Raw genomic sequence first — 24925 nt, forward strand, 5'->3', positions numbered from 1 at the left:
CAACTCATTCAAGCAGACTTGAATCGAAACATGAAAGAAGAATTTTACAATAAAAACCTGAAAATAAGACATGAACTATGATGATATTTACTCTCAGATGATTTTACAGTAGTTCTCCTTAAGTCTTGTATAATGATAGCAGATTTTAGCACTTATACCATACAAATTGGGTGAAATTAATGTCTAATTAGAATGACCAAAAAAAGAACCACAAGTTAAAAAATAACTGATGTCTTGATAGACTATGAAAAAAGATGTGATACAGCCAGGCAAAACTTGTGTAGCCAGCCAAATAAATTTTGGACAAAACAAGACATAATGCCTGGTGCCAGAAGAGCTAAATCAGGAATAGAAAATCTATCCATCCATGGACCAAGGCTTCTGCATTTAATTGAACCAAATAACCAATTGTAGAACTGTGCTGCTAATAAGAATAATTAAAAACTACAACTTAGAGGTTATCTGATGAATCATAACATGGCTAACAGTGAAAAACACATTTTGAGCCATAGCTATGCCCAAAGACTTATATGTGATACTGGTATTAGAATTCCATGACTCTGAGTGTGTCAAGTCATTTATAAAGTGGAGACGTTGTAGCCCCAAGTCCATAACTAAAGCCTTCCTCTCTCGTGCCAAAACAAAACAGAAGGAATAATGAGTCTAGGATCGATTGAGTGCAATAGAAATTATCTTGTGATTTTATTGCCCAGAGATGTAGAGTCTCCCTCACTGGAGATATTCAAGAACCATCTGAATCCAATCCTGTTCTGTGTGCTCTAGGACAACCCTGCTTGAGCAGTGAGGTTGGACCAGATGACATAGGGTGCTCTCTTCCAACCTGACCCATTCTGTGATTGCTTCCTTAGAATTATGAAGAAAACCATGAATTTACATTAAGGAACAAACTTCCTGATCCAAAGATACTGTCTCATTGAGAAGAAAAATCATCCATTATTTTTGCTCTAACATTCAAACCTGTCTTGCAAGAAAATATACTGAATGATACAGAGATAGATAGGTACTATCCATATTGATCTCTCTCATTTCATGTTTGTGGAAACATTACTCTGGCAATTTCTTGACTGTTCAACCAGTGTTACTATGCCAACTTCCACTCGCTTCCTGAAGGGCTGCATGTCCATTTATAACGTCTGCTGTAAAACATTTTAATTTCCCTTTCTCAGGGTCAAACAGCCTATACCAAGAATACATGTGTAGCTTAACAGCAAGAAAGTGCAAGAATCTCAGATCTGTTCTCTCCAGAATGTTCTTTTCAGTCATAAACTAAATGTGTTATTCCCCTGATGTTTCACATGGTACCTTGCATGAGAAATCTGATTTGCCTGGAAGAAATTCAGTAAAATCACCCAGATACCTCCTGAAGGCCACTCAGAAATGGTATTTTTAAAGTAATTGGGTGATTAGGATTTTGTTCAAAAGTGGAAGTTGCAGAGCTCTTGCCCTCAGGCCATTTCATTCCAGGTCTCTCTCCTGGTTTGTTCACTGGAGTACCCAAAAGTCATTCCTTATATTAATCTACACAAAATAGCAGTGTCTCCTTTGCCAGTAGACAGTATTTGTACCCTCATGGCCTGCCAGAGAAAAAGACAGGGTTAGATTCAAGTCCAAGACAATATGCCTACCTGAAGAAATGTGGCCAGCAAGGTACTGAGCGGTATTCCTAATGAGGATTCTGCTTTAATATTACTGGGCCTTAATCACTTAGTGCTAGGGAGAAATGATTCATTGCTGTTGTGGAGGGAAAGGCTGCTCTTTACTACATAGCTTCCCTACACTTCTGTTCATCCACTGCCAATAGCAGGAATAGGGGCAAGGAAGGGAAAAAAATAGCTTTCAGGCATTTCTTTGTAGTGGTCTTTTCAAGAGAAATAATTGTCTCAATGCCTAAATTACCCAAATTTGTGCAAGAGGCGAATCCTCTTTTATGCCTTCTACTTGCTGGCAAAAGTATTCCAATTATGCTGTGTGTTCTTTGTTGTAAGTCTTAGCCACTAGCTGCCTCCTATCCCATGAAACTGCTTTCCTAGCAGCAGGGTGACTCCCAGACAGTACCTTTCTTGCAGTAGTTACTTGAGTATCCCAACAACAAATTCCCCCTGCAGTTGTCCATGTTTGTTTCCTTGTGCAGAGCTGCCTTTGAGCGATATTTTCCCAGGAAATGAGGTAGGAAGCTTTTTACAGTGCTATGCTCTGCTTCAATTTCTCCCCAGCTGGCATCAGTCATTAATACTTACCTAGCAGCACCTGTGCTTCCCTGCAGGGTAAGTAGATGATCATGAGGAAGGAATATTAACTATCCCAGCAACAAAAGCAATGTCTATCTACAACCAAGAAACTAAGAGTCAGGGAGACCACTCTTAAGTGCAGAAGTCATTAGTGTTGGTCAAAACAAATCAAAGCACACAAGAAAAAGAAGTGTGTTTACGGGGGGGGAGTTGTTGAATACAGAAAAGCAGAATATCAGGCTTACGTGGACTGCCCAGTTAACACCAGTGTTACAAGCTAATGGAATGTATTTAAAATAATGTCAAAATCTTTCTGTTGGCAGTGCAATCTAAGGGGGAGCTGAATGGCAGAAAAAAAAAATCAACACTTGGTGAAGGTATTATGTCAGGGAAGCAGGAGTAAAGAGTTACCTTTTGTGATATTGCACTCCTGATGAATAGGGGGAAAGTCTCTTCACATTCATTTGTAATATTATAAATATTTTTTATGGATTTTATGACATTAATATAGCTGGATTGTTGAAAATCATATGAAAAATAATGCGTCTGAATTATTTGATGAAAAAGCAAGAAGATATACCTTAGACATTTTACCTTCTTTCAGTATCGCAAAGCATCTTAATAATTATTGAAAACTGAAGAAAAATCTGTAAAAAATAAGCCTTTAAAGTAGCTAATACCAGTTTTACACTTGTATATATGTAATACGATTGTGCAAAGCTGAATTTATCTCTTTTTTTAGCATCAGATGCTGACAAGTTATTTACATTTAAGATTTATATATATATATATATATATGATATTTAAGGTTGAATTTTCAGGTCTAAGTTAAGAAACTTTTGCTTTGACTACCACAGAAACAGAAGCAAGGTATCTTAGTAAAGACTTATGTATGTGCAAATGTGTCATTGAACCATTGCAGCATATTTTTGCAAAACAGGACATTATATTTGGCAGTGCTTAGACCATAAGTTCTATTGTACTCTTGCTATTCTTTTTAATTTAAAGCCTTTTGGTGTTGGAAGTCCTTGTTAGCTAAGGTCTGTGAGCATTAGTAAGCAGATGAATATAATGTAAATTGGTAGAAGACATTTGCTACAAGTAGGGAGAGAGCTCACAGAGATGACATCCAGTTGTTACTGGGTTCACTCTCTCCTTTTTAGCATAAATTCCAGAATAAGACAACAGACTGACTCCCTTCATGCTTATTGATAGCTGAGTCCTATGGCTATCCATGGTTTAGGATGCTGATGGATGTAATACCTGTCTGTCATCCTTAGGGATAAGGTTCACCTGATTTTTCTGTGACTTGATGAATGACCTACTTTTCTGGAACTTGTGGAAACGTTACATATCTCTTGGGTGAGAAAGGCATAGAAAGACTAAAACTGACTCTACAGTACTAGGCTGTGGGAAGGTATTACAAAAAGGCCAACATGATATTTTCAACCTCTGTGTAGGAAATGAGAGATTTGTATATTGGTATTCTTATGTTGCCAGACACTTTGAGCTGCAACTGCTTGCCTGAGAAAAGGCTGGTTAGGGTAAGCCTAGTCCAAAATTACCTCTGAAGTTACCTCCTGCACTGTACAATCCCTTCCCTTCCTGATGCACCTTTCCTTTTCAGAAATCACCTCCTTCTTCCTCTGAAAATCTTGTTTATGACACTTCTGTGGGAATGAGGCGACTTTTGTTCTGTGTAAAATGGAGATTTTTCTTGGAAGACATTGAGTGGCCTTCTTTTCCCAGAAGAGCTATTATCTCAATCTGCAGGCACCACACTTGGCCATATCATTCTGACACTGCTCAACTGTTAGATAAGGTGCATGTGATCTCTTTGATCCGTCTTTACATGTATCTCCTGTTGAAAGGATGATTTTAGGGATCTAATTTCAGAGAAGGTTAGGGGCTGTGAATCCCTGGTACATCCTGATTTCCTGTTGGAATACATGGTGGCTTACCCACAACACTCAGACAGCTAGCTCTTGTGGGGTTTCCTTTATGTGGAAGATACAGTGTGGGTAGTAACTTTTGCACATTTTCTGTCATTATTAATTTCAGATATGGCCTTGGCATGTACCACAGACTGGATAAACAAGTACTAAATCCAACTATGCAGATGTAGCAACCAAAAACTGAAGCCCTATCCTCACTTCAGAGGTTTTATCTACTGTCTTTGACTGGCCTTCAGTTCCTCCAAAACCATTTTGGGATTCCATCTCTTTCCAGGGAGATAGACTATCTAAATCAAATTTGGAATGATATGGGACAGCATTGCAGCTAGAAATGAACCATTATGATAATATCTGGGTCATAGTGATGCAAGGAAATTATCTCATTGATTTACCATGTGTTGCACAGGGATCCTCATCTCCCATTTGTTGATGTTTCATACTTGCTAGCTTGCACCTGGGCTCTGCTCTGGTGAAACTGGTACTTGGGCACTGAGAACTAGTGGCAGCCCAGAGTAAAGATGAGCCACAGTCCAGGATGGCCCTGTACCCTGTCTCATTAATCTCGTGATCTGGAGACCTTTGTTCTGGTGCTAACCAAAAGATATCAGGAGAGAGAGAGCCGATACAAATGTAACTCGAGGTTTTAAATACCTATGCATCAAAGTGCCATTTTTGACTACCATTTACCTTTAGCTTTGAATAAATTCACGTCAATCATTTTTACTAACTCAAAGACTTACTTATCTTCAAAATACTAAAAGCAGCTATCAGAGTAAAAAAGTTCTTTCTTTTTGAAAAGATTTCTCCTCAGTGTGCCTTTTTGATGAATTCTTTTCTCATGCATTCCATGCATTACTAGAGCTTCAAAAGGCAGGTGCAAAAAAAAAACTAATAGAAATGAGATTTAGCTTAGTTAATACCTTCCCTTCATGTAAAATTAGTCCCTAGGACACTTTACTAGAGACAGAAGAAAACTTTCTGTCCCTCCATCAGACTGCTTCCTCTAGCTCTTCTTTTTGTTTGTTAAGCCTCAGATATTATGGCTATTAATAATATCAGATCCTCTTCTCAGTTTATCGTAAAACATCTGCTCCCATTTTTTTCCAGTTTGGTGACAGAGATGTATGGCATGCAATGATGTGTTAATATCACTCTTGAATTAGTCTCTTCCCTCTGATTCACACTGTTAAATAATCTAATCCATGTGCTGGAATGACAGATACTACTTGGAATCAGCCATAAGAATGTTGGTTGGTATAGGAGGGGGACATTCCTCTGCTGGTTTATTTTTCCTTAGTATTAGTGCTACATTGGCTTGTCTCTATGTCTATAACAAATTGCTTTCCTCCCAGGAATTTTCAAATAATTTAGTTAAGAGATTTCTAGCCATATATAAAATAATTTCCATTCGGTCCTGGCCTACATCCATTAGTGCTAAAGCTATATTGTTTAGAGATTTCATATGACTAGTCTGTCACTAAATATACAGTAAAATTCACATCTTATTATTTCCTTTTCCTTTTTAAGCTCTGAGTTTGTTTTGTTGGGGATTTTTTTAGCAGCACAAGTAACATAAACATTGTCTTCAGGTGCCTAATATCATATAATGACAGAGATGAGTCAGTTAAAATATTTTATAAGATTCTTCAGCCATACTAAGAGTTTCTGATAATACTGGGCTAAGGGAGAGTCTACTTTCATTAGCTTACATGCTAGAATCTATCTACCTTTGTATGCTATCTTAATTAAGCAGTTAAATTGAACACACCCATTCCACCCTTGTCCTGCTTCTCTGTTTTAAACAGTTATTTACATCTTCTCCCAGTACTTAATTTTACACCCCAATCCCCATCTGAAAAAAATGCACCTCATTCATTTATTTCCTTTGTTTCCAATACTGAAATTGTCAAGTATAATCCTGTGGCTCATTGAGATCCAGCGTGAAACACAACTACATTTCCTTCATGTTAGAGGTGTTTGCTTGGGAATTTTTGAGTTTATTGATGTTTACCTAGCCAGTCAATGAGAATTTTTGTCAAATAGTGGTGTATACATGGCAATGAAAATGATAGTGTAATTTGCCTCTGTTACTTCCTGATATCAGGATTCTGCTGCACTGCAAATTTCATATCTGTTGTTATTATTTGTTTGACAGAATCAAAAACATGCCAGGTGCTTTGCAAAACAGAGAACAAGAAAAATCCCTTTCCAGAAGAGATGACAGCCTGAATAGAAATGGCATAATGGCAGGAGACAAAGGAAGCAGAAAGGGGAAGCAAAACAAGAGTTATAACCATAAGATCATGAGATTGGTTTGGAGGCACAGTGAACGCTATGAGGCATTTTTTTAAAGCCCATAAGGACTGTAGTTGGGATTAGAGAATGGAAATGTAGAAAAGAAGCATGGAAAGGAATGGAGAAGAAGGGAGGAACAGACTGGCAACAGGAGGAAGAGTAAACAGAGGTGTATGGGAGAGGCCAGAACACACATCTGACAAACTGAGGATTATGACTAATGACAAGAATGAAAGACCACATCTGAAGAGCATGATGATTTCAGGAGGATGGAGAAGCAGGACATGGCGATGCTGCTAGGGAGAGAAGAGCCAGCAAAGCTGCCCTGGAAGCCTGCCCTGGAAGCTCCTCACGCTAACATAACCCTGCTTCCCCATCTTCTTTCTAGCTCCCCTCTTATACATAAAATATGTATGTAGAAGAGCAAAGGAGAAGGAGAAGCAGCTAAATAAACTTTTCCAAAGATCCTGCTGGGGAAGAAGTTTAAGCTGGGATGATGCAGATTTACTCCTACTGATACTGCTCATAGTAGCAAGAGGCAGTGAGCATTCTGTTAGTCATACTCCTGCAGATGAATCTATGTGAGTCTTTGCCTCTGCTTACAAATAGGCCCTGTTGAGAAATACTCAGCAAAATTATAATGCTCCAGCCAATCTGGGACATTTTAAAATGTCCTTTCATTCTAGAACAGAAAGACGCAGAAATTATACCACTCACAATGAAATGGAAACAGGAAAGAATATTTTAACAGGTTTTTTTTAAATGCTGAAATAATCATTTCACTATTACAGAAAAATATAAGGGGGATTTTGCTCATTGTGAAAAAATGAATACATTTTATAACTTTTCATGAAAATTCTGATAAAATTGGGAATTACTTTAATTATATAGGACTGGTTTTTCCTTTTTTTTTTTTTAATTGGTATTTTTAGAAGGAAACAGGAAAATTGCCATGTTTGGTCTGTCAGACATTTTAAAATACCCTGATTTCCAAGGTAAGAATTCTTCAGGAGTAAGAAAGCTGAAAAGTGGCCAGTCTAATCTCTTCCTCACTTCCTTCTCCTCTGCTTCTGTGACCAGACGTGTCTAATGATTAGTCTGCAAAGAGCAAAGCCAATTTCTATGTCTCCCTGAGAAAAGGCATTTTGCCAACTACTTAAAGAATTTTTAACTGGATCTACTTACAGGAAGTCGCTTTTTTTGCTGCAGATTGTCTCCACTTAAAACCTCCTCAAAGCTCTTCCATTTTGCCTGGAAAGGTTTATCAGAAAGCATGCTGGAAAGGCTCAGATCTTTCCATCTCCAGTGAAACTGTTTCTGAACATAGTTATAGCTTAGCAGATGTACTGGTATGACAGTTGAGAGACTACTGCTGTTAATGAAGTATTCTATTACCTTGGCATATATAGACAATTTTCACTTGGTACTTCTGACTGCAAAGTATTGATGTTTAGGCTATTATAAGTACTTGTGCATTATATTTTTTTGTGAGTTTTAGAGGACAACTGGGTAAATTTTTCTTCCCCTTCAGGGTAACAGAGCTTTTCATGAGTCATTCATCTTGAATGTACACCAGAGTGATATCAAGTTGGTTGTTGTGACACCTTATCAATATGACGCCCATTTTTGGTTTCTTCTAGCAGTGGAATGATTGAAGTACTGTCTCATGGAGACAATGATTGCATTTAAGAATATCTTGATGACTCTGGATAAGATTCAAATAATTTGTCTGAGTGAGGAGGAGGCAACTGAAAGTCATAGCTGAAATATTACCAAAAATCCTTAACCGGTTGGATTTGTCCATCATTTGCTTGAAGATTTTGGTAAATGGTGGCTTATTGGGTTCTCAAATGCCAGCAATGGTGAAGCACTTTCTTTTAATTTTCCTCAATTTGAACTTTGCTTAAGTTAATTAAGCTTTTGTCATCTCAGGGTACCATTTTAGCAATGAGGTTTACAAGACCTTCTCTGTCAATGTACTAACAATGGTTACTAAAGACCATACGAGGTATAGAGAGTAAACTCAATGCTCAGCAGTACTTGAAGAATAATTCCCACCTCAGTAATTTCTCTCCATTGTTACTGAAATAATACTGGATTTAAATCCTATAGCCATGGCGTCAATTTACCAAAATCTTCCCTGCCTAAATTATTCTTCAATTAAATGTAGCTCAAAGTTAAAGCTCAAAAACGATCCATCTATCATTAAAAAAAAAATGGGATTGCAAAGTAGTGTCGTAGTATCACCCCATAATACAGATTTTTTACATATCATTTTTACATATTTGAAAGAACTCCATTAACTCAGTTGCATACAACTTTTTGCAATAAGAGACACAACATAAAGCAATATCAAAACACAGGTAATACTTCTACAAATTTTATTTAACCAAGTTCCAGATTTTGCATAATTTTGCCACTGCTTATGGCATGATAGCAGATATGGAGGTTATCCATACCTACCTTTTGGTGCTAAGAGAGGATTCAGCTGTGTGGCACCTTACCACCCTCTGCTACCAAAAAATGATAAAAAACTTCCACTGGGAAATGTGGCATACCTCTGGTAAATGTTGTTTGACTACCTTCTGGGTTCAGACAGTGAACTGGATGCATGATTTGGGAAGGGATTTAATACCAGCTACCTCAGTAGCCACAAGGTGTTACAGGAAAAAGATTGAAAAAAACCAAACTATTATAATGTATCCTGAGACTGAAGGACCGCATGGTTATTTTGCCTATATATTAATTTCTAACTTTGCCTATTCTTCTCCTCACAATCCTTCCCTGATATTGTCTGTCCGTTTTTTCAAGAAGACATTTGTTTGTGCATAAAGTAAGAATAGTGGCACCGGCTCGAGCCACAAGCCCACGTAGCCAGCCATGTGTCCCTGGCTGTGTGCCTTGGCAGGGCTACAGTCCTGTTATAAGGCCTCCACTGATCCCTACACATTAGGGACACCTTCAGCTGTTGACTTCCAGACATCTTCAGGGCTCTATATCCAATATGTACAGTTCAAATGCTTCCCAAATCAGGGCGGTGCACTATGATGAGTAGTCTGGATTTGTCCTATATTCTGTGAATTTACTTCCTTCTTCTGTCAATCTCTCTGTCTTGCCCTTCTTTCCCCTGAAGTAGAATGACCAGGGCTGCATGAATTATTCAACATAAGAGTGTATGATGTATTTATACAGTGACATAGCGATACAGTGTATTTATACAGTGATATATATATAAATTTATGTTTTCTATTTTGTTTACAGTTTCTTTCTTAATCATCCAAATATCCTGTTTCACATTTTTACTTGATACTGGGTGCTTGACTTGATATTTTCAGAGATGTCTGATGTTAATTCCTTATTTTTTCTTCTCAAGCAATAGTTAATTTGTAGTCCCTGCCTGTGTGTGTACAGTTAGACTTATTTATCCCTTGTTCAGTTCTTTCTGTTTTATCAGATTTCATCAAACCTTCATGGCCAAGGGCATTGAAAATTGTGAAATCATTTTGCAGTTCTTTCCAGGCAGTTCCTTACTGATTTAACTTATAAAAAACATTTTGTATCAAACTTTCTCATCTGACAGTTCTTAGATATCACATTTCCCTTTACTACTAATAAAAGTACTTTTGCTTAAATCCTTTGTTTTATTTCATGCTTCAGTCCAGGAATCTTTGCATACACTTAAGTGCCCAATTGCTATAATTCACTTCTATATTTTTAAGGTTGGGGGAGGGAGGACTTCAAACTATTGTCATTTATGTTTTATTAACTGGAAACTTTAAAAGTAGATTTTAGACCTTCTTATTGCCTTCTGGTTCTGACAGAGTGGTTACACAACTTTCAGAGTGAAAAATTGCTATGGGCTAGATCCATAAACTGCATCTAGGAATGCCTTTAGCTTCTTAGATGTCCTGTCTCCTTGCAAAAGCTGTAAACCCAGATTAGTCACATCCCTCTACACTAAAAGAGAAAACCTGGGTGTTAAGCAACAACCTCCACCAACTCTTTCATACTGAGCAGTCTGAATGAACAGAAGAAACATCCAGATGGGGTAAATTAAACCAGGAAGAGGTGTACTGGTATTGGTATATTTTTCAACTCTGCCTTACTCATGGGTCTGTAAGGTGCTGTGAGGTAAGACTTTCAGCATCTCTCCCACAGCAGCTGTTTCTCTTGTTGATCCCACTATTTCCTGCAGTGAGCTCTAGAACCAAACTACAATGCTGAGGTCACAGTTTCTCTCTAGCCCAGTGAATGTTGAATTTTCAGGGTTAAGCAACAACTGAGTGGACTTTGTGGAACTACCCTGTTAGCATGAGCACTCAAAGCTGTATTTAACCACTTCTGTTTTAGTGCAAGCCTAAGCTGGGGTCTAAGTTACAACAGTGAAAGCCGTGACAAGAATTTGAATCCCAACTTTGCAGACCTGTTAAACTTGCTTGTGAGAAAGGCTCACCCTATATAACCCATAACTTACCTTCACTGAAATGGCATTCTTGCAATTCTCCAAAACCTATGCTCAGTCTACACAGGTGTTATGCCATGACCCATGTTAGCATGTGAATACTGACAGTATGTAAATGTAGACAGGTGAGTAGACCCTATGAGTCATAACATACCAAAAATCTTACATAGTGGGGAACAGGAGTGAGCAACATAAGTGAACCATGACTGACATTTAGTGTTTCTCGAGCTGAGTTGTACGCTGAACATTTGAGAGAAAGAACAACCATATTTATTTATTTATTTATTTATTTACTTACTTACTTATTTATTTTCAGAAATGTCTCCACTTGCCAATATTAAAAATAATTAAAAAACAAACAAAGAAAACCCCCAAAAAACCCCAAAACAAAACAAAAAACAAAAAACAAAAAAAAAAAAAAAAAAACAAAAAAAAAAAAAAAAAAAAAGAAAAGAAAAAAAAAGAAAAAAAAAGAACCAAACCAGCCAAACAAACACACCACATTTATGTACTGTGCCTATTTTTCTGTAGTTATAAAAGTAACTATATTGAAACATATATCTATACTAATCTGGCCAGTTACAAAAGTGAACCAGCTGCCAGAGGAGGTTTGGGATAACGAATTTCCATCTGTTCCATTGCATCTTAGGTGCCTGTAAATCTTTCTCTGAATCAGTAGAACTTTGAAAACTAATAAGCCAAAAATCTGCAAACTATCATATCAATCTGCCCTGTGATTTTTTTAAAAAAATAACAGCTCTGAATGACTGCTATCTCTGCCATTTATATCTATGTATCTATATTAATACAGGCTAGTTCACACATTCGTAATTTTCTTACTTTCTCAATTTGTTAGATTTATATGTTGGCAAAGTCTCTCCAGTGCTTCAGCATTTTTTTGTTTTGGTGATATTTACATTAATGGGTTCTACTTTTTTAATTAATAGTTATTAATTGAGTAATAATGTCAGGTAGCAATAAAATAAAAGACAGTGAACAGAAACTTGGAAATTTTCATAGGAAATTTTCAAAGAAAAATTCATAACAAATCCCAGGTCAACCTGTCCTTCTTGCTGTGTACTGGGCAGGCACAACTTTTTGGATATAATGCCAAGATGGCAAAGAAAGTGGATTTTTATTCACTGACACCAAATAACAGTAAAGCTCTTTCTAGGCCTCATATACTTAAAGGCATGAAGGAGCTTGTAGAAGGCTCTGTTTTTAAACTTGTCCAAAAACATCTAAGTGATAACTTTGTGCCAGTTCTGATATTGTGTGTTTGCACCAGATCCTAGAAAAGTTCCCCTTCCTTACTCATAGTCCATGTCACCAGCCCCTTCTAGCTCTTTTCTTTCTATGTAGTGCACGATTGAAGACTTCATTGGTTGTTGGTGGCAGGCTTACTCATGAAAAATGTCTTTTTACTTGAGTTTTGACTCTAAACTACACCTCCATTATTGAAAGACCTTTAAATCTTTTTTTTTCTATTTCAAAACCCAGATTTAGGAAGTGATAAATGACTGATTGATTCTTCAGGGAAAAAAAAAAATCTCTTCTAGTTCTCTTAAAGGAAAACATTTCCTGTAACATACCTTTACTCTAAGATTTCCAAAAGTTTAGGATCTCAATTTGAAGCCATTTATGGGACTCTAACTTTTCTGAGAGTACTGATTTCCAAACCTCTGAAATACCAGAATTCTCAATTTATTACACACTAAAGAAATATAAAAAGGCATCTTTAAAAATAAAAGGAAAAGCCTTAGTTAGTGAATTTTCTTTGACATTTTAGGACCTTGATTTATTTTATGCTCATGTTCTCTCTCATTAATACTTGCACATATGTTTGCACTTTCACAGAAAAATATCATAGAATGAGAATAATTTAGTTTAGAAAAGGGTTAGATTGAGTCTAACCTTTAACCTAGTACTGCCAAATCCACCACTAGATTATGTTCTTAAGAACCACATCAACACAACTTTTAATACCTCCAGGGATGATGATTCCACCACTTCCCTGAGGAAGTCTTTTCAAAGCTTGAGGACCTTTTCTGTGAAGAAAATTTTCCCAGTACCCAACCTAAACCTTCTCTGGAACAAGTAGAAGCCATTTCATCTTGTCCTACCACTTGTTACCTGGGAGAAGAGACCAGCCTCCTGTCACTACAATCTTTGTTCAGGCAGTTATAGAGAGCAGTGAGATCCCCTGAGCCTTCTTTTTCCCAGGCTAAACAACCCTAGCTCCTTCAGCTGCTCCTCATTAGAATTGTTCTCTCAGCTCTGACCAGCTTAGTTACTTTTTTCTGGATCCACCTCAGCTCCTCAATGTGATTGTGGTGAGGCACTCAGAACTGGACACTGTACTCAAGGTGTCACCTCACAAGTGACAGGTGCAGGGGGACAGTCACTGCCATAGTCCTGCTGGCCACACTACTTTTGATTAAAGGCAGGATGCTATTGGCCTTTTTGGTCACCTGGGCACACATCTGGCTCGTGATGTTGACCAGCACCCTCCTGTCCTTTTCTGCTGGGCACCTTGCCTGACACTCAGCCCCAGCCTGCAGCGCTGCATGGGTTTGTTGTGACTGAAGTGCAGGACCCCATATTTTGCCTTGTTGAACCTCATATAGTGGGCCTTGGCCAATTGATACACTCTGTCCAGATCCCTCTGTATAACCTTCCTATCCCCCAGAAGACCAACAATCCTGCCTAACTTTGTGTGATTTTCAAAGTGACTGACATTGCATTCAATTTCCTCATTGAGATCATTGATAAAGATTAAAGAGAACTGGCCCCAGCACTGAGCTCTGGGGATTGCTACTAATAACTGTCTACCAATGGAATTTAACTCCATTCACCATCACTTTCTGAGCCAGCCATCCAGGCAATTTACTCTGCAAATACCATCCATGCCATGAGCAGCCAGTTGCCCCAAGAGAATTCTGTGGGAAACTGTGTAAAAGGCTTTGCTAATGTCCCAGTAGATTCCATCCACAGCCTTTCCCTTACACACTAAACTGGTCCCTCTGTCAGAGAAGGCAATCCACTTGGTAAAGCTAGACCTGACTTTCCTAAATCCCTGCTGGCTGATCCACTGGTTGTCTTGCACGTGCCATGTGATTTCACTCAAGTTGATCTGCTCCAACACCTTCCCCAACACTGAGGTCAGCCCTTCTTGTAGATGGGTGTCCCATTTGTTAATCTCTAGTCATTTGGGGCTCCCCTGGTGAACCAGGACTATTGAAAAATGATGGAAAGCGGCTTAGTGAATTCTTCCAGCAGCTCCCTCCATACCCTTAGGTGGATCCCATCCAGGCCCTGTAACACTTGTGTGCACCAAGTGATGTGGCAGGTAACTGAAAATTTCCCCATGTATTATGGGGGCTTCATTCTGCTCCCCTCCCTTTCTTTTAGCTCAGAGGGCAGGTTACCAGCCAGCATCTTAACAATTACTATTATTATTAAAGACTGAAGCACGACCTCTGAATCTTCCTCATCCTTTGTTATTATATTCCCCTTGCATCCATTAAAGGATGGAAATTTTCTGCAGCCTCCTTTTTGTTGTTGATGTGTTTACACAAGCATTTTATATTATCTTTTATGGCAGTAGCCAAATTAAGTTCTAGTTGGGCTTCAACCCTTCAAGTTTTATTCCTGCATAACCTCAGGACATCCTTGTAGTCTTCTTGAATGGCTGCCCCTTTTTTTAAAGGACATAAACTCTCTTTCCATGACTTCCCTGACTTCCACTCAAAGCTCTCTGTTAAGCCAGGATGGTCTTCTTCCTCACATCCAAATTTTATGGCAGGTGGCAGCAGCCTGTGCCTGTATTTTTAAGATGTCCCTCTCAAAGCACAGGGAATCCAGCCTTCCTGGATTTCTTTCTCCTTCAGGACTGCCTCCCAAGGGACTTTTTCAGCCAGGCTCCTAAGAAAGCCAAAGTCTGCCCTCCAGAAGGCCAAGCTCTTCTGATCCCACACCTTCTTCTTCTTCTCCAAGAATTGCAAACTCTATTATTTCATTTTGTCTGTGCCCAATAAGCCCTCTGACCATCACAAATTCCTCCCCTGTTCACAAAAAACAGGTCCAACAGAACCCCTTTTCAGGTCCTTCAGAAATTTTGTCAGGAAAGTATCTTCCAGACACTCCAGTAACCTCCTAGATCATCTTTTATCTTGTGTTGCATTTCCAGCAGACATATGGTAAGCTGAAGTCCCTCGTGACAACAAAAGCCAGTGAATGGGAGACTTCTCCTACCTGCTTGTAGAATATTTCATCCACCTCTTCATCCTGGCTGGGTGGTTTCTAAGAGATTCATTCACATGACATAATCCTTGTTGGCCTTTCTTTCAATCCTTACTCATAAACACTCAATGCTAACATCACCACCATTACATTCTAGGCGATCAAAATGCTCCCATCCTTGTCTACCCCTTCTGATGAGTTTTTTGCCATCCATTGCAGCACTCCAGTTGTGTGGGTCTTCCCACCATATTTCTGCAATAGCAATTATGTCATAGTTTTCCTGCTGCACCATGACTTCCAGCTCCTGTTTGTTGCTAATGCTGCATGCCTTGGTGTAGATGAATAGCCAGGGAAGTCTCTCAAACTTAATATTACAAATGAACTTTTAACCAATGGACAGCAATTCTAATCAAATCTGAAGTATCAAGGAAAACAAATTGAGATGGTCAGTTTGGAGGCAGGTTTTTCTAATAAATACAAGGAGTTGGTTATATGCATCATTAAATATTTCAGCTAAGTGAAACTTAGAAAATGCATTGTTGTCAACCATAATTAATACCAATTTGGACAAGAATATTTCAAACACTACTGTAGTAGGTATTGGTTGCTAGAGCCAGCAGAAATTTCTTTAGGCAGTTCAAGATATACAGTTTTCTTATAATAAATTTCTTATTATTTATATTGTCAAGAATTTGTCAATTAATAGGTAAAAATATATGGATCACGTTCTTTCTGAAAACTTTATATTCTAATGTTTTCTAATGTATGTTTAAAACACAACTTATAGTTTTGGCTTCTACTTATAGAAAATGTAGGCAAGACACTGAAAAAGATAAGCATGCAGGCTTTTGTAGATTATTCAAATTAAGTTTAAATCTAGTTAAACATATTAATATTATTAATCTCAGCCAAATAAAAATGTAGAAATTGCCACATTAGTCCATTCAGAATTATATTTTATCTGTACAGTTATGAAAACTGTACATTCATTTTGATGGTGAATAGAAAATGAAGGATTTGAATATTTGTGTAATCACATTTTAATTATCACCAGAGCTGTGCATAATTCCTTATGTGCAACTAGGCAAAATTCTTGGGCAAAAGCTTAAAAGCTCTGTCTCTAAGTTTACGAGAAATTTTACCTATTTACTCATGAGTGCACACAGATATTCAAGCACACATTCACAATTTGATGTAGAGAAGCCTGTCAAAAGGTCTTTGTTTCTTTTCTCAGAAACTAGAGATATGTTAAGAATAAAATAATTTAAGCAAACCTTTGCCTTTGTGCAATATCTGAATGAAAAATTTCACCGAAACTTTCCCATGTATAAAGATGTAATTTTATGAAATCCAACAAAAAGAAACACTGAGAGATGCAATCTGCATTCTTACTTGCCTTTTTGTGTCCATCCTTGGCTTTTTTTTTAGTGATGGCTTTATTTTCCAGCTCTTCACTCTCATGCTTTTGGAGAAGAATAGCAGAAGTGCTGACTAACTGCATTCCCACAAGAAATAACTAAGAAATAACTTCAAAATTATAGAATGTGTGCTTTAAAGTAATGAAATAGCCCCTCTGTCACTCTTGAGAATAGCAGGCACTAGTTTTACCACTTAATTCCCTCCAGACTGCTCTCATATGCATATTACAGTGAAGTATTCCCCTGAAAAAAAAATGCACAAGTTCTGAAACTTTTTTTTTTTAATAATTTCCAGATGGAATGGAGTTGGTGAGGTGAATATAACCAGGATTTAAAAATATCAAGTGCCATTAGGTGACATTAAATGTAATGAAATCTCAAGGTCAACTTAATTTCCTGCATCTCCTTATCTCTTTGACACATAGTACTGTATCTCAGTAGCTGCCACCAACAGCTACCATCAGTATGCTTGGCTAATTGGTAATCAGTCATGTCACTTGGTGTGATCTCATCCAGTCTGACTATTGAACCTGAGTGCAACAACAAAAAAGGAAATTGAAAATTCTTAGCAACTATGTGTTTATCCACATAGTTTCAGCGACATTATATGCCTGCAGTTCAAGCTTTCATTATACTACGTTAATAGGCATGTTTGAATTTGATGGGTTTGGGAGTTATTCATATAGGAAATAACCCCATCAAATGCTGAATGATAAGATTTCTTAGCAGTTCAACAGCATTAAGAAAGGGAGAGAGCATTTAAATGAAATTCCTACTCACATATCCTTTCTCATCATTAACCTTTTCAGCATGGAGTGTACCCATCATTGCTGAATGAAACCAGAGAGCATCTCATTGCTGGGATGTGATCCAGCAAAGTGCTTAAGTACAGCTAGGATATAAGGACAAGAATATCCCATCAAAGTTACTGTATGATGATCCACATGTTTAAAATTGCACAGAATTGTAGGTAGATGCTTTTCTAGATTAGGGTCTAAGGAATGACGCATTAAAGATCAGCCTTTCATGTGCTAAAAAATATTTACAAATCTTTTTAAGAGATGACATATAAAGAAGAATTACTATCTTGCCTTTGACTGCTAGACTCAGGACAACTTCATATGTGGAAATCCTGCACATCAAGTGATCACTTTATTCCCAAACTAAGCAGTTGTCTGAAATGGCAAGCATAAAGTCCTAATCTCTGTTACTAATAAACAAAAGTAAATCATGGCAGAAAACTCGTTTATGTGCAGTAATCTCCAGAGGATTAGCATTTCAAGGGATCAGATTTCCTAAACTCCTCTTTCCTGATAACAGCCTCTGCTGTGAGGTGACACACCAATAGGCATAAATTATCTAGAGCTGCAGATAAGCAGAGGCCATTTGGGGGTTCGAAGTGCAATATAAATAGATGCAAAACAGTAGGGGAACTGGTGCTCATCACAAACCTCAGAAGGATTAGCAGTTCAAGCTCTGATTTCCTTGCTGTTTTTAGCTGTGATTTATCATCAGACAGTGCCTGAGCGTCTGTCTTATCTGTGATAATTTAATGGCTTAATGGCAGTCCCTTTATCTGGGGGTCATAATTAAGCTTGTTTGATCAGTTTCCTAACAAGTACCTCCTCTGTATTTTTAGCTATGCCTATTTTTTCTCTGTGTGTAGCAGCATTTTTGCTAATTAGTATTAACAATATTATTGTTAACAATTACTGGTAACGACAACAATCTCTTAAAAGGTTAGCATTTATCTGGAGGAGAAATGCAAGCCAAAAAGGATGCAAGGCTTTGAATCTAAATACATTTATAAGACATTTTAACTGTAGTGTCTCATCACCTCTTTGATTTGTCAGATTCAAATCTAACTCAAATACATAACTGAACAAAATAATTTTCAATTGAAGCATATTTCTCTGGTGCAAAATTAACATCAATTTGAAAATAAAGATGACTCCATGTTACAGTGCATTTACTATCCCTTTCTATCTTCCTACTAATAAACTGTTTCTTCCACTCTCACGAGAATTTTTTCAATAAAATATGAATTTTAAAGCATTATTATGGCTGTTTTAAAACACAGGTGTCATCAAAATTACATTTTAGCTATTAAAATCACTATTAAAATAAGCAACTAATTATTTTTAAAATGTATTGAATCATGAATATTTGAAAGGAAATCTTTCTGAGATTTTATTTTTTAATACCATACAGTGACAGGCAAAGAAACGTGTTAAATGTGGTTTCGGTTTGGATAGTTTTGGTTTTTGTTTTTTTGCTTTTTTTAAGGAAGATCAAATAAAAAAAAAAACAAAACAGATTCAGATTGGGCACAGTATTTCTTAATTATTGATGTAATTTTCTTAATGAAGTACCTTGGATGCCACAGGGAGATGTGACTAGGTTATGTAGTGATATTTAATGAAACAGAGTGACTGGCTTTAGAAAGACATCTAAGGAACCTGATCACACATATATATATATAGAGAGAGAGAGTTATGGTAGTAATGTGTATAAATCTATGCATATGTGAATTTATGTGAATTTGCACATCGATATATATGGTTTTGTATTATGTATTTCATGTTTTGTACATTTTAGTCATATGCATAAATTTATGCATTCACAGATTGATAAAAGTTTGTCTTTAAAACAGGTTTTATTTAACTTTTGAAGAAAAAATTAGTAGTGGGACAGAGAATATATATGTCCAACCTAAATTAATTATTTAGATACCATAATTAATGCAGAGAGACAAGGTTCATGGGAAAGTGAGTCATTCCTCTTATCTGACTTACTTGTTTTAGAATTAGATTCATTGCTTTTCTTTCTCCAGGTTACAGATAAACTCCAGGTGATGTGGCTAAGCTTGCAGCTGGTTTAGGGACTATTGCCACACGAACAAAAGAAATAGTAAATTTCAGAATGAGAATTTCCAATACTTTCTTATGAAGTTACCTCCCTGTTCTTTGCAAATGGAAAAACTGTCACAAAAGTATTATATATGTGTGTATATAAATATATTTTCCGCCTTGTGTAGAAAAAGGCTCACCTGAGAATCCTGAATAAACCAACCTTTTCCTCTGGATATTGTCAAATAACCTATAGTAATATTGATTAAATAGGCAAAGACTTGCAGCCAACCGCAAAGAAAAACAAAACGAAAAACAGCACATCTGTTAGCTCTTCTCTACTAATAATGCAATTTTACTGACTTTTGCTGAGTTTTGCAGGTGGATCAGAAAAGGCCTGTGTTCAGTTGTTTGGGTTTGGCAAGAAGGAATTTGATTTTAAGCTTGCTATCTGGCCAAGAGTATGGCAGAGGAATTTACTTGGAGTATTACAGACTATAGTCTCGAAGGAGCTTTTTTCCACACAAAACTCTTAGTCCAGTTCTTGATGAAATCAGTGAGAAACTTTCCACTGACCGCAGTGGGATCAGAGAGAAGGTGCCAGCCACATTGCAGCTGCAGCTGGCAGTTGCCTGGGAAGCTGGAATTTTACTGAGCTATGAAACAAGCTAAATGTGTGAAAGATAGAAATGACAAGGTGTAGGGGAGATTGCAATATAACACACAGAAATCCTTACCCGGTATCTGCAGCTGAGGCCGGCGACACTTGGGTGCTGAGCGGGCCCTGGGAGGCCGCGATGAGATAAACCCACACAGTCACTGAGACGTGTGCTTTACACATCCGACTTCCAAAACTAACAAGACAGAAACATTCCTGGATGAATACTACTTTTGTTGTTGCCAGTATGTGACAAGTTCAGAAGATTTTTTCCAGCACTAGAACAAATTGTTAAGGATATATAAAAGAGGAATCTTTGCCCAGCTCACAGTGAGAACAGAGACAGCACCATGCAGTCACCGCTGTGTTATGTTGTTAGTTGCTCACCAGCTAGTGCCAGATATAATATAGTCAAATAAATCTCCAAGAACAAAAACATCATGAACCTTTTGAAGTGCTGAAACCTTTGTTTTAAGTTCACCAAAGGTTTCAGTGGATCTTACCGTTGTCAGTATAGAAAACAATAAATATCCTAAATACATCTCATTGTCTTAACTTTGGCCATTACTTGCCATTACTTGCAGAAATAATGCTCTTCTAAAAAAGAAATCATAAATATTACAAAACAACTGCTCATGTCTGAAACCTGAAATATGTTTTCAGTTAATAATCTAACATTGGTTTCTGACTCTGTGTTCATAGTTAGGATTAGAACTGGATTAAATTAGTTGGGTTTTATTTTGTGTAGTTTTGCATGAAAATTATCATGGTCTGATAACACATTCAGTCCCACTGTTCCTCCTGCATTTGTAGCTTTAATAAAGTGATTTTATTGGCTATATGTATATATAAAAATAAACATATTGTTATGCATATATATAGATACTGGTATATAAAACCATAAATTCTCACTCATTCATTGATGTGTAAATAATTTTTAAGAATCTATTTTCACCCACAAACAGGCATGTTATTACTGGAAAACAGTCCCAAATGTGATTTGAATACTTCCATCACAAAGCTAAATTTTGTTTCCACTGGAATATAAATGAAGTTTTCACTAGATTAGATCCAATTATATTTCTATAACAAACAATCTCTATGATATTTAAGACATTTTTTATTGCATTATGAAAATTTTGCATAATATGGTCTTCTCATCCAAGCCTCAAATTCTGTTTTCAGCTCTTTCACTGATTTACTATTTTATAATAGAGAAGCCCCTTAATCTCCCTGAACTTCAGTTTACTCATTTGAAGTAGATGAGGAGACAAGTGTGATCTAATTAATGTTTATAAAGCTCTTTGAGACCTTGTAATGAAAAATAAGACAGAAGTGATAAATCTTCTTGAAGGAACACTTGCTTCCTTTACTTCAGTTTTTGCCAAAAATCTATGTGTTATTGCTAAATTTAGTATATCTGTTTATCTGTTTTATTCATACTCTTTTCACAGTCATAATTCTTAAAAATGTTGCAGCATTATATATTTTCATACTCAAATTGCCATTTTCCTTCCAAAAATATAAAATATTGTGGGCATGATGCAGTTCTGAAAAGAAAATTTTTCATTTAATTTTTCCTGTAATTTCGTGATGCTCTTAGTAAATTCCAAAATCTGCAATTCCATGCGCAATGGCAGACTGCTGTATACATATAGAATCCCAACAGTATATGGCTTAAAGTGTTCAGCAGAGAAATGTATTAAAAATTTGGATGTTAGGGGACACTGCAGTAAGAATGAGCCTGATAATAACATAGACCAGCATCCTGTGATCTGTATTCACAAGAACAAATATTTATATATAAAAAGCTAATGTATGTAACAACCTCTCTATGTAAAACAAGGTTTTTCTTTTCTTTGCAGCAAAAGTAATTATCAGGTTTCAATGGGCAAATATACTTGTATCTATTTGTGAAAAATAATTATTCAATGTAACAAATTGTTTGGTAGTAGATTAGAAATATCAATTCGAGCTTTCCTTTGGATTTTTTTGTCTTCAGAAAAGTAGGGCAGGCATTGATACATTTTCAGTTTTGGTCTTTCCATTCTGGAGGGACAGGAAGCACTGGGTTTATTCCAGGCCTATTTTGAATTCTGGAATACAATTCCTCCCATTACAACATAATTGCACCACATCCATTGGAGCTAATACCAATACTGTAACTTAAGAACTGACAGATCAAGACCTGGTCTCTTCTTCTTATATATGGTCCGTAAAAGCTCTTTCCATGTGGAAAAATATGTAAAGTTCTGTGATCATTCTGCAGACCCAGTGGGGTTCCTAACAAGGTGAGGGAGCAGACATATTAAATCAATTTATGATCAGAGCTATTTCTTGGACTTCAAGCAGTAACTTGCTGTTTAGGAATTGACATAAAAAGTAGTGCCATCGACATCTCTATTGCTATTTCCTTGCATTTTCTATTGTGCTGATGGGGGAAGCAGTATCCCTCTCAGGGACTGAGAGAGATGACAATTTGGAGAGGGTTATTAATTACCAGTTACTATTCATGGGTTTTCTGTTTAAATGTGCAGGAATATGAGATTTGGATGTGAAATCAAGCTCATATCTCCCAGGCAGCTGTGCTGCACTAGAAATACATAATTTAGAGCACTTCTAACTTCAAGCTCTTGCATGTCATTTTAATGGCTCATTGACAAAATGATGTGGGGGGAAGAGCAAAAAAATTAACTCCTCCCAGATAAGAATGAGAAAGAGAGATCATTCCTCTTTTGATAACATTGTACAGGGATGCTGTTTGGGGAAGGAAAAAAAAAAAAAGACGGAAATTACAAGTTGTAGCTATTAAGTAAAAAAAAATAAGACATAGAGTCACTTTGGTAGGTGTCAGCTGTATTGTGTAGCACGTAAACCCAGGCTGACATTTAGTTCCAGAGCAGACTGGAAAAAGTCTGCAGCAGTTCCTCGCCTGCTTACAAATCTGAACTACTACTGGCAAAGAGAATCTCTCTATATGCTTTCTGTGAAAACTGAAATATTTTTCATGTCTTCCCCACTGCAATTTCAATAGTAGGAAATAGTTTTCATATCGCAAATCTTCATATTTTGCTTAGAAAAGGTCCTGCCAGGGACAGCATGTGAAGCATTACAGTTTATATTTTGGAAAAGAAGCCAGATCCTCAGGGAGAAGTGATGGAACTTCACTCTCATCAAGATTCTTCCCCAAACACAGAAGAACTGATATGCTGCTTTGAAGAGCCGTGGCTAAAAGTTAAAAGCAGGCCACCACAAAGGGTCAAAAAACCAATGGGCAGAGGCCAAACGCTTGCTGTTACTGAAAGTAGTTATGACTTTATCAAGGCACAAGGTATCAGCAGAGTTGGCATAAAAACAAAAGGTTTCTCATGTTTTGAAAAGATTATAAAGATTAGACTTTACTGTGAAACCTCATGTGTAGTACTGTGGAAAAACCCAAACAACTCCCTTATAATTCAACTTTAGTTATCTCATTGACCATTTTCTTATTGGCTGTCTGTCTGGTTTTTCCTAATTTGACAAATATCTCAAGCTCAATACTATTATTTAATTAGTGATAACAGCTTGAGAATCCCCAGGTAAACCTATTCTTTACTTCCTTTGACTATCTACTGTTTCTTTGCAAGCAGATAAGTCAGTTAGTGACATAGCACATTCATTTAAGCTTAAATTTACCCTTTTCCGTGGCCAAAATAACTCACAAGGAACATCAGAATTCTTATCCATATGCAGTTTGCCTTGCATTCATTGACTGAAAAGCATAATTACCTCTGTGCAAAAGGAGGTTATGATAATATTTTTTCCCTAAACCTGAAGGTCTCAGAAACGAAATAACTATTGGTTGCCCATATTGGTTTATTTCTTTCTCTACATGTATGTAAGGTTGGAGAGTTGTTTTCAGATTCCTAACAGACTGGAAAAAAATCTAAAATTTATGAAGTCTGGTGATAATGACTGGTAATGGTTTGTACATTGGTGTGAAGAATAAATTCTGAAATCTACAAGCTTCTTTATTTTCTTTTCCAAATGAAACAAGTAGTTAATTCCTATAGAATTAGGACAAAACCTCATTTTATTGACAGCACTTTCCTCTCATCTGCAGGAAAGGAATGATTCATACTAAATGGTGTAAGTTGGCTGTGAAGTTCTCTGCAATTTTTTCTCAGGCCACATACTTCATTGACAATTTTATCCACATGGAGACCATAGCATCAAATATAGGAGAGCAAACCTGGTTAGTTTTTAAAGTTAGTGTTGGTGCATATGCTGCTGTTAAAATGTAGAAACATTTCTACACTCCTTTCTTTCCCTTTTTTATTATCAGTATTTGATGGCACAACCAAAACCAGAATTAGTCTGTACCAAAAAGTTCTATTTGAACAGCTTCCAAGGAGGTTAAAAGAGAATGCGTTTTTGGTCTACTGAGCACTGGTTGATTAAAATTCTCCTACATGTTCCATTGTAATTAATTAGGGATTTTTAATTGAATTTGACTAGGGTCATTCTTCCTCTTGTTAAGGGAGGGTAAGTTCAGGGAAGTTCAGGGAAGTTCAGGGAAGGGAAGTTCAGGGAAATTCAGGGAAGGGAAGGGAAGGGAAGGGAAGGGAAGGGAAGGGAAGGGAAGGGAAGGGAAGGGAAGGGAAGGGAAGGGAAGGGAAGGGAAGGGAAGGGAAGGGAAGGGAAGGGAAGGGAAGGGAAGGGAAGGGAAGGGAAGGGAAGGGAAGGGAAGGGAAGGGAAGGGAAGGGAAGGGAAGGGAAGGGAAGGGTGGTATTTTGATCATTTAAAATATCATAGCA

At 37.1% G+C, this 24925-nt stretch overlaps 1 protein-coding gene across 4 annotated transcripts in view; it reads left to right on the forward strand.

Moving 5' to 3' along the window:
• The window catches only part of EPHA7 (EPH receptor A7), a 294990-nt gene that overhangs the window by 155352 nt on the left and 114713 nt on the right, over positions 1–24925 (forward strand). For 3 of the 4 annotated variants that reach the window (XM_014881441.2, XM_014881439.2, XM_088162033.1), the window contains one exon: positions 6360–24132. The exons of the other annotated variant lie outside the window; for it this stretch is intronic. In XM_014881441.2, coding sequence (XP_014736927.1) covers positions 6360–6555 — 196 coding nt within the window. In that variant the 3' untranslated portion in view covers positions 6556–24132. Of the gene's footprint in view, positions 1–6359; positions 24133–24925 lie in introns of those variants that run through there. 4 annotated transcript variants of the gene reach the window in all.

Source organism: Sturnus vulgaris, chromosome 3 (assembly GCF_052056855.1).
Source record: "Sturnus vulgaris isolate bStuVul1 chromosome 3, bStuVul1.hap1, whole genome shotgun sequence".
NCBI lineage: Eukaryota > Metazoa > Chordata > Aves > Passeriformes > Sturnidae > Sturnus > Sturnus vulgaris.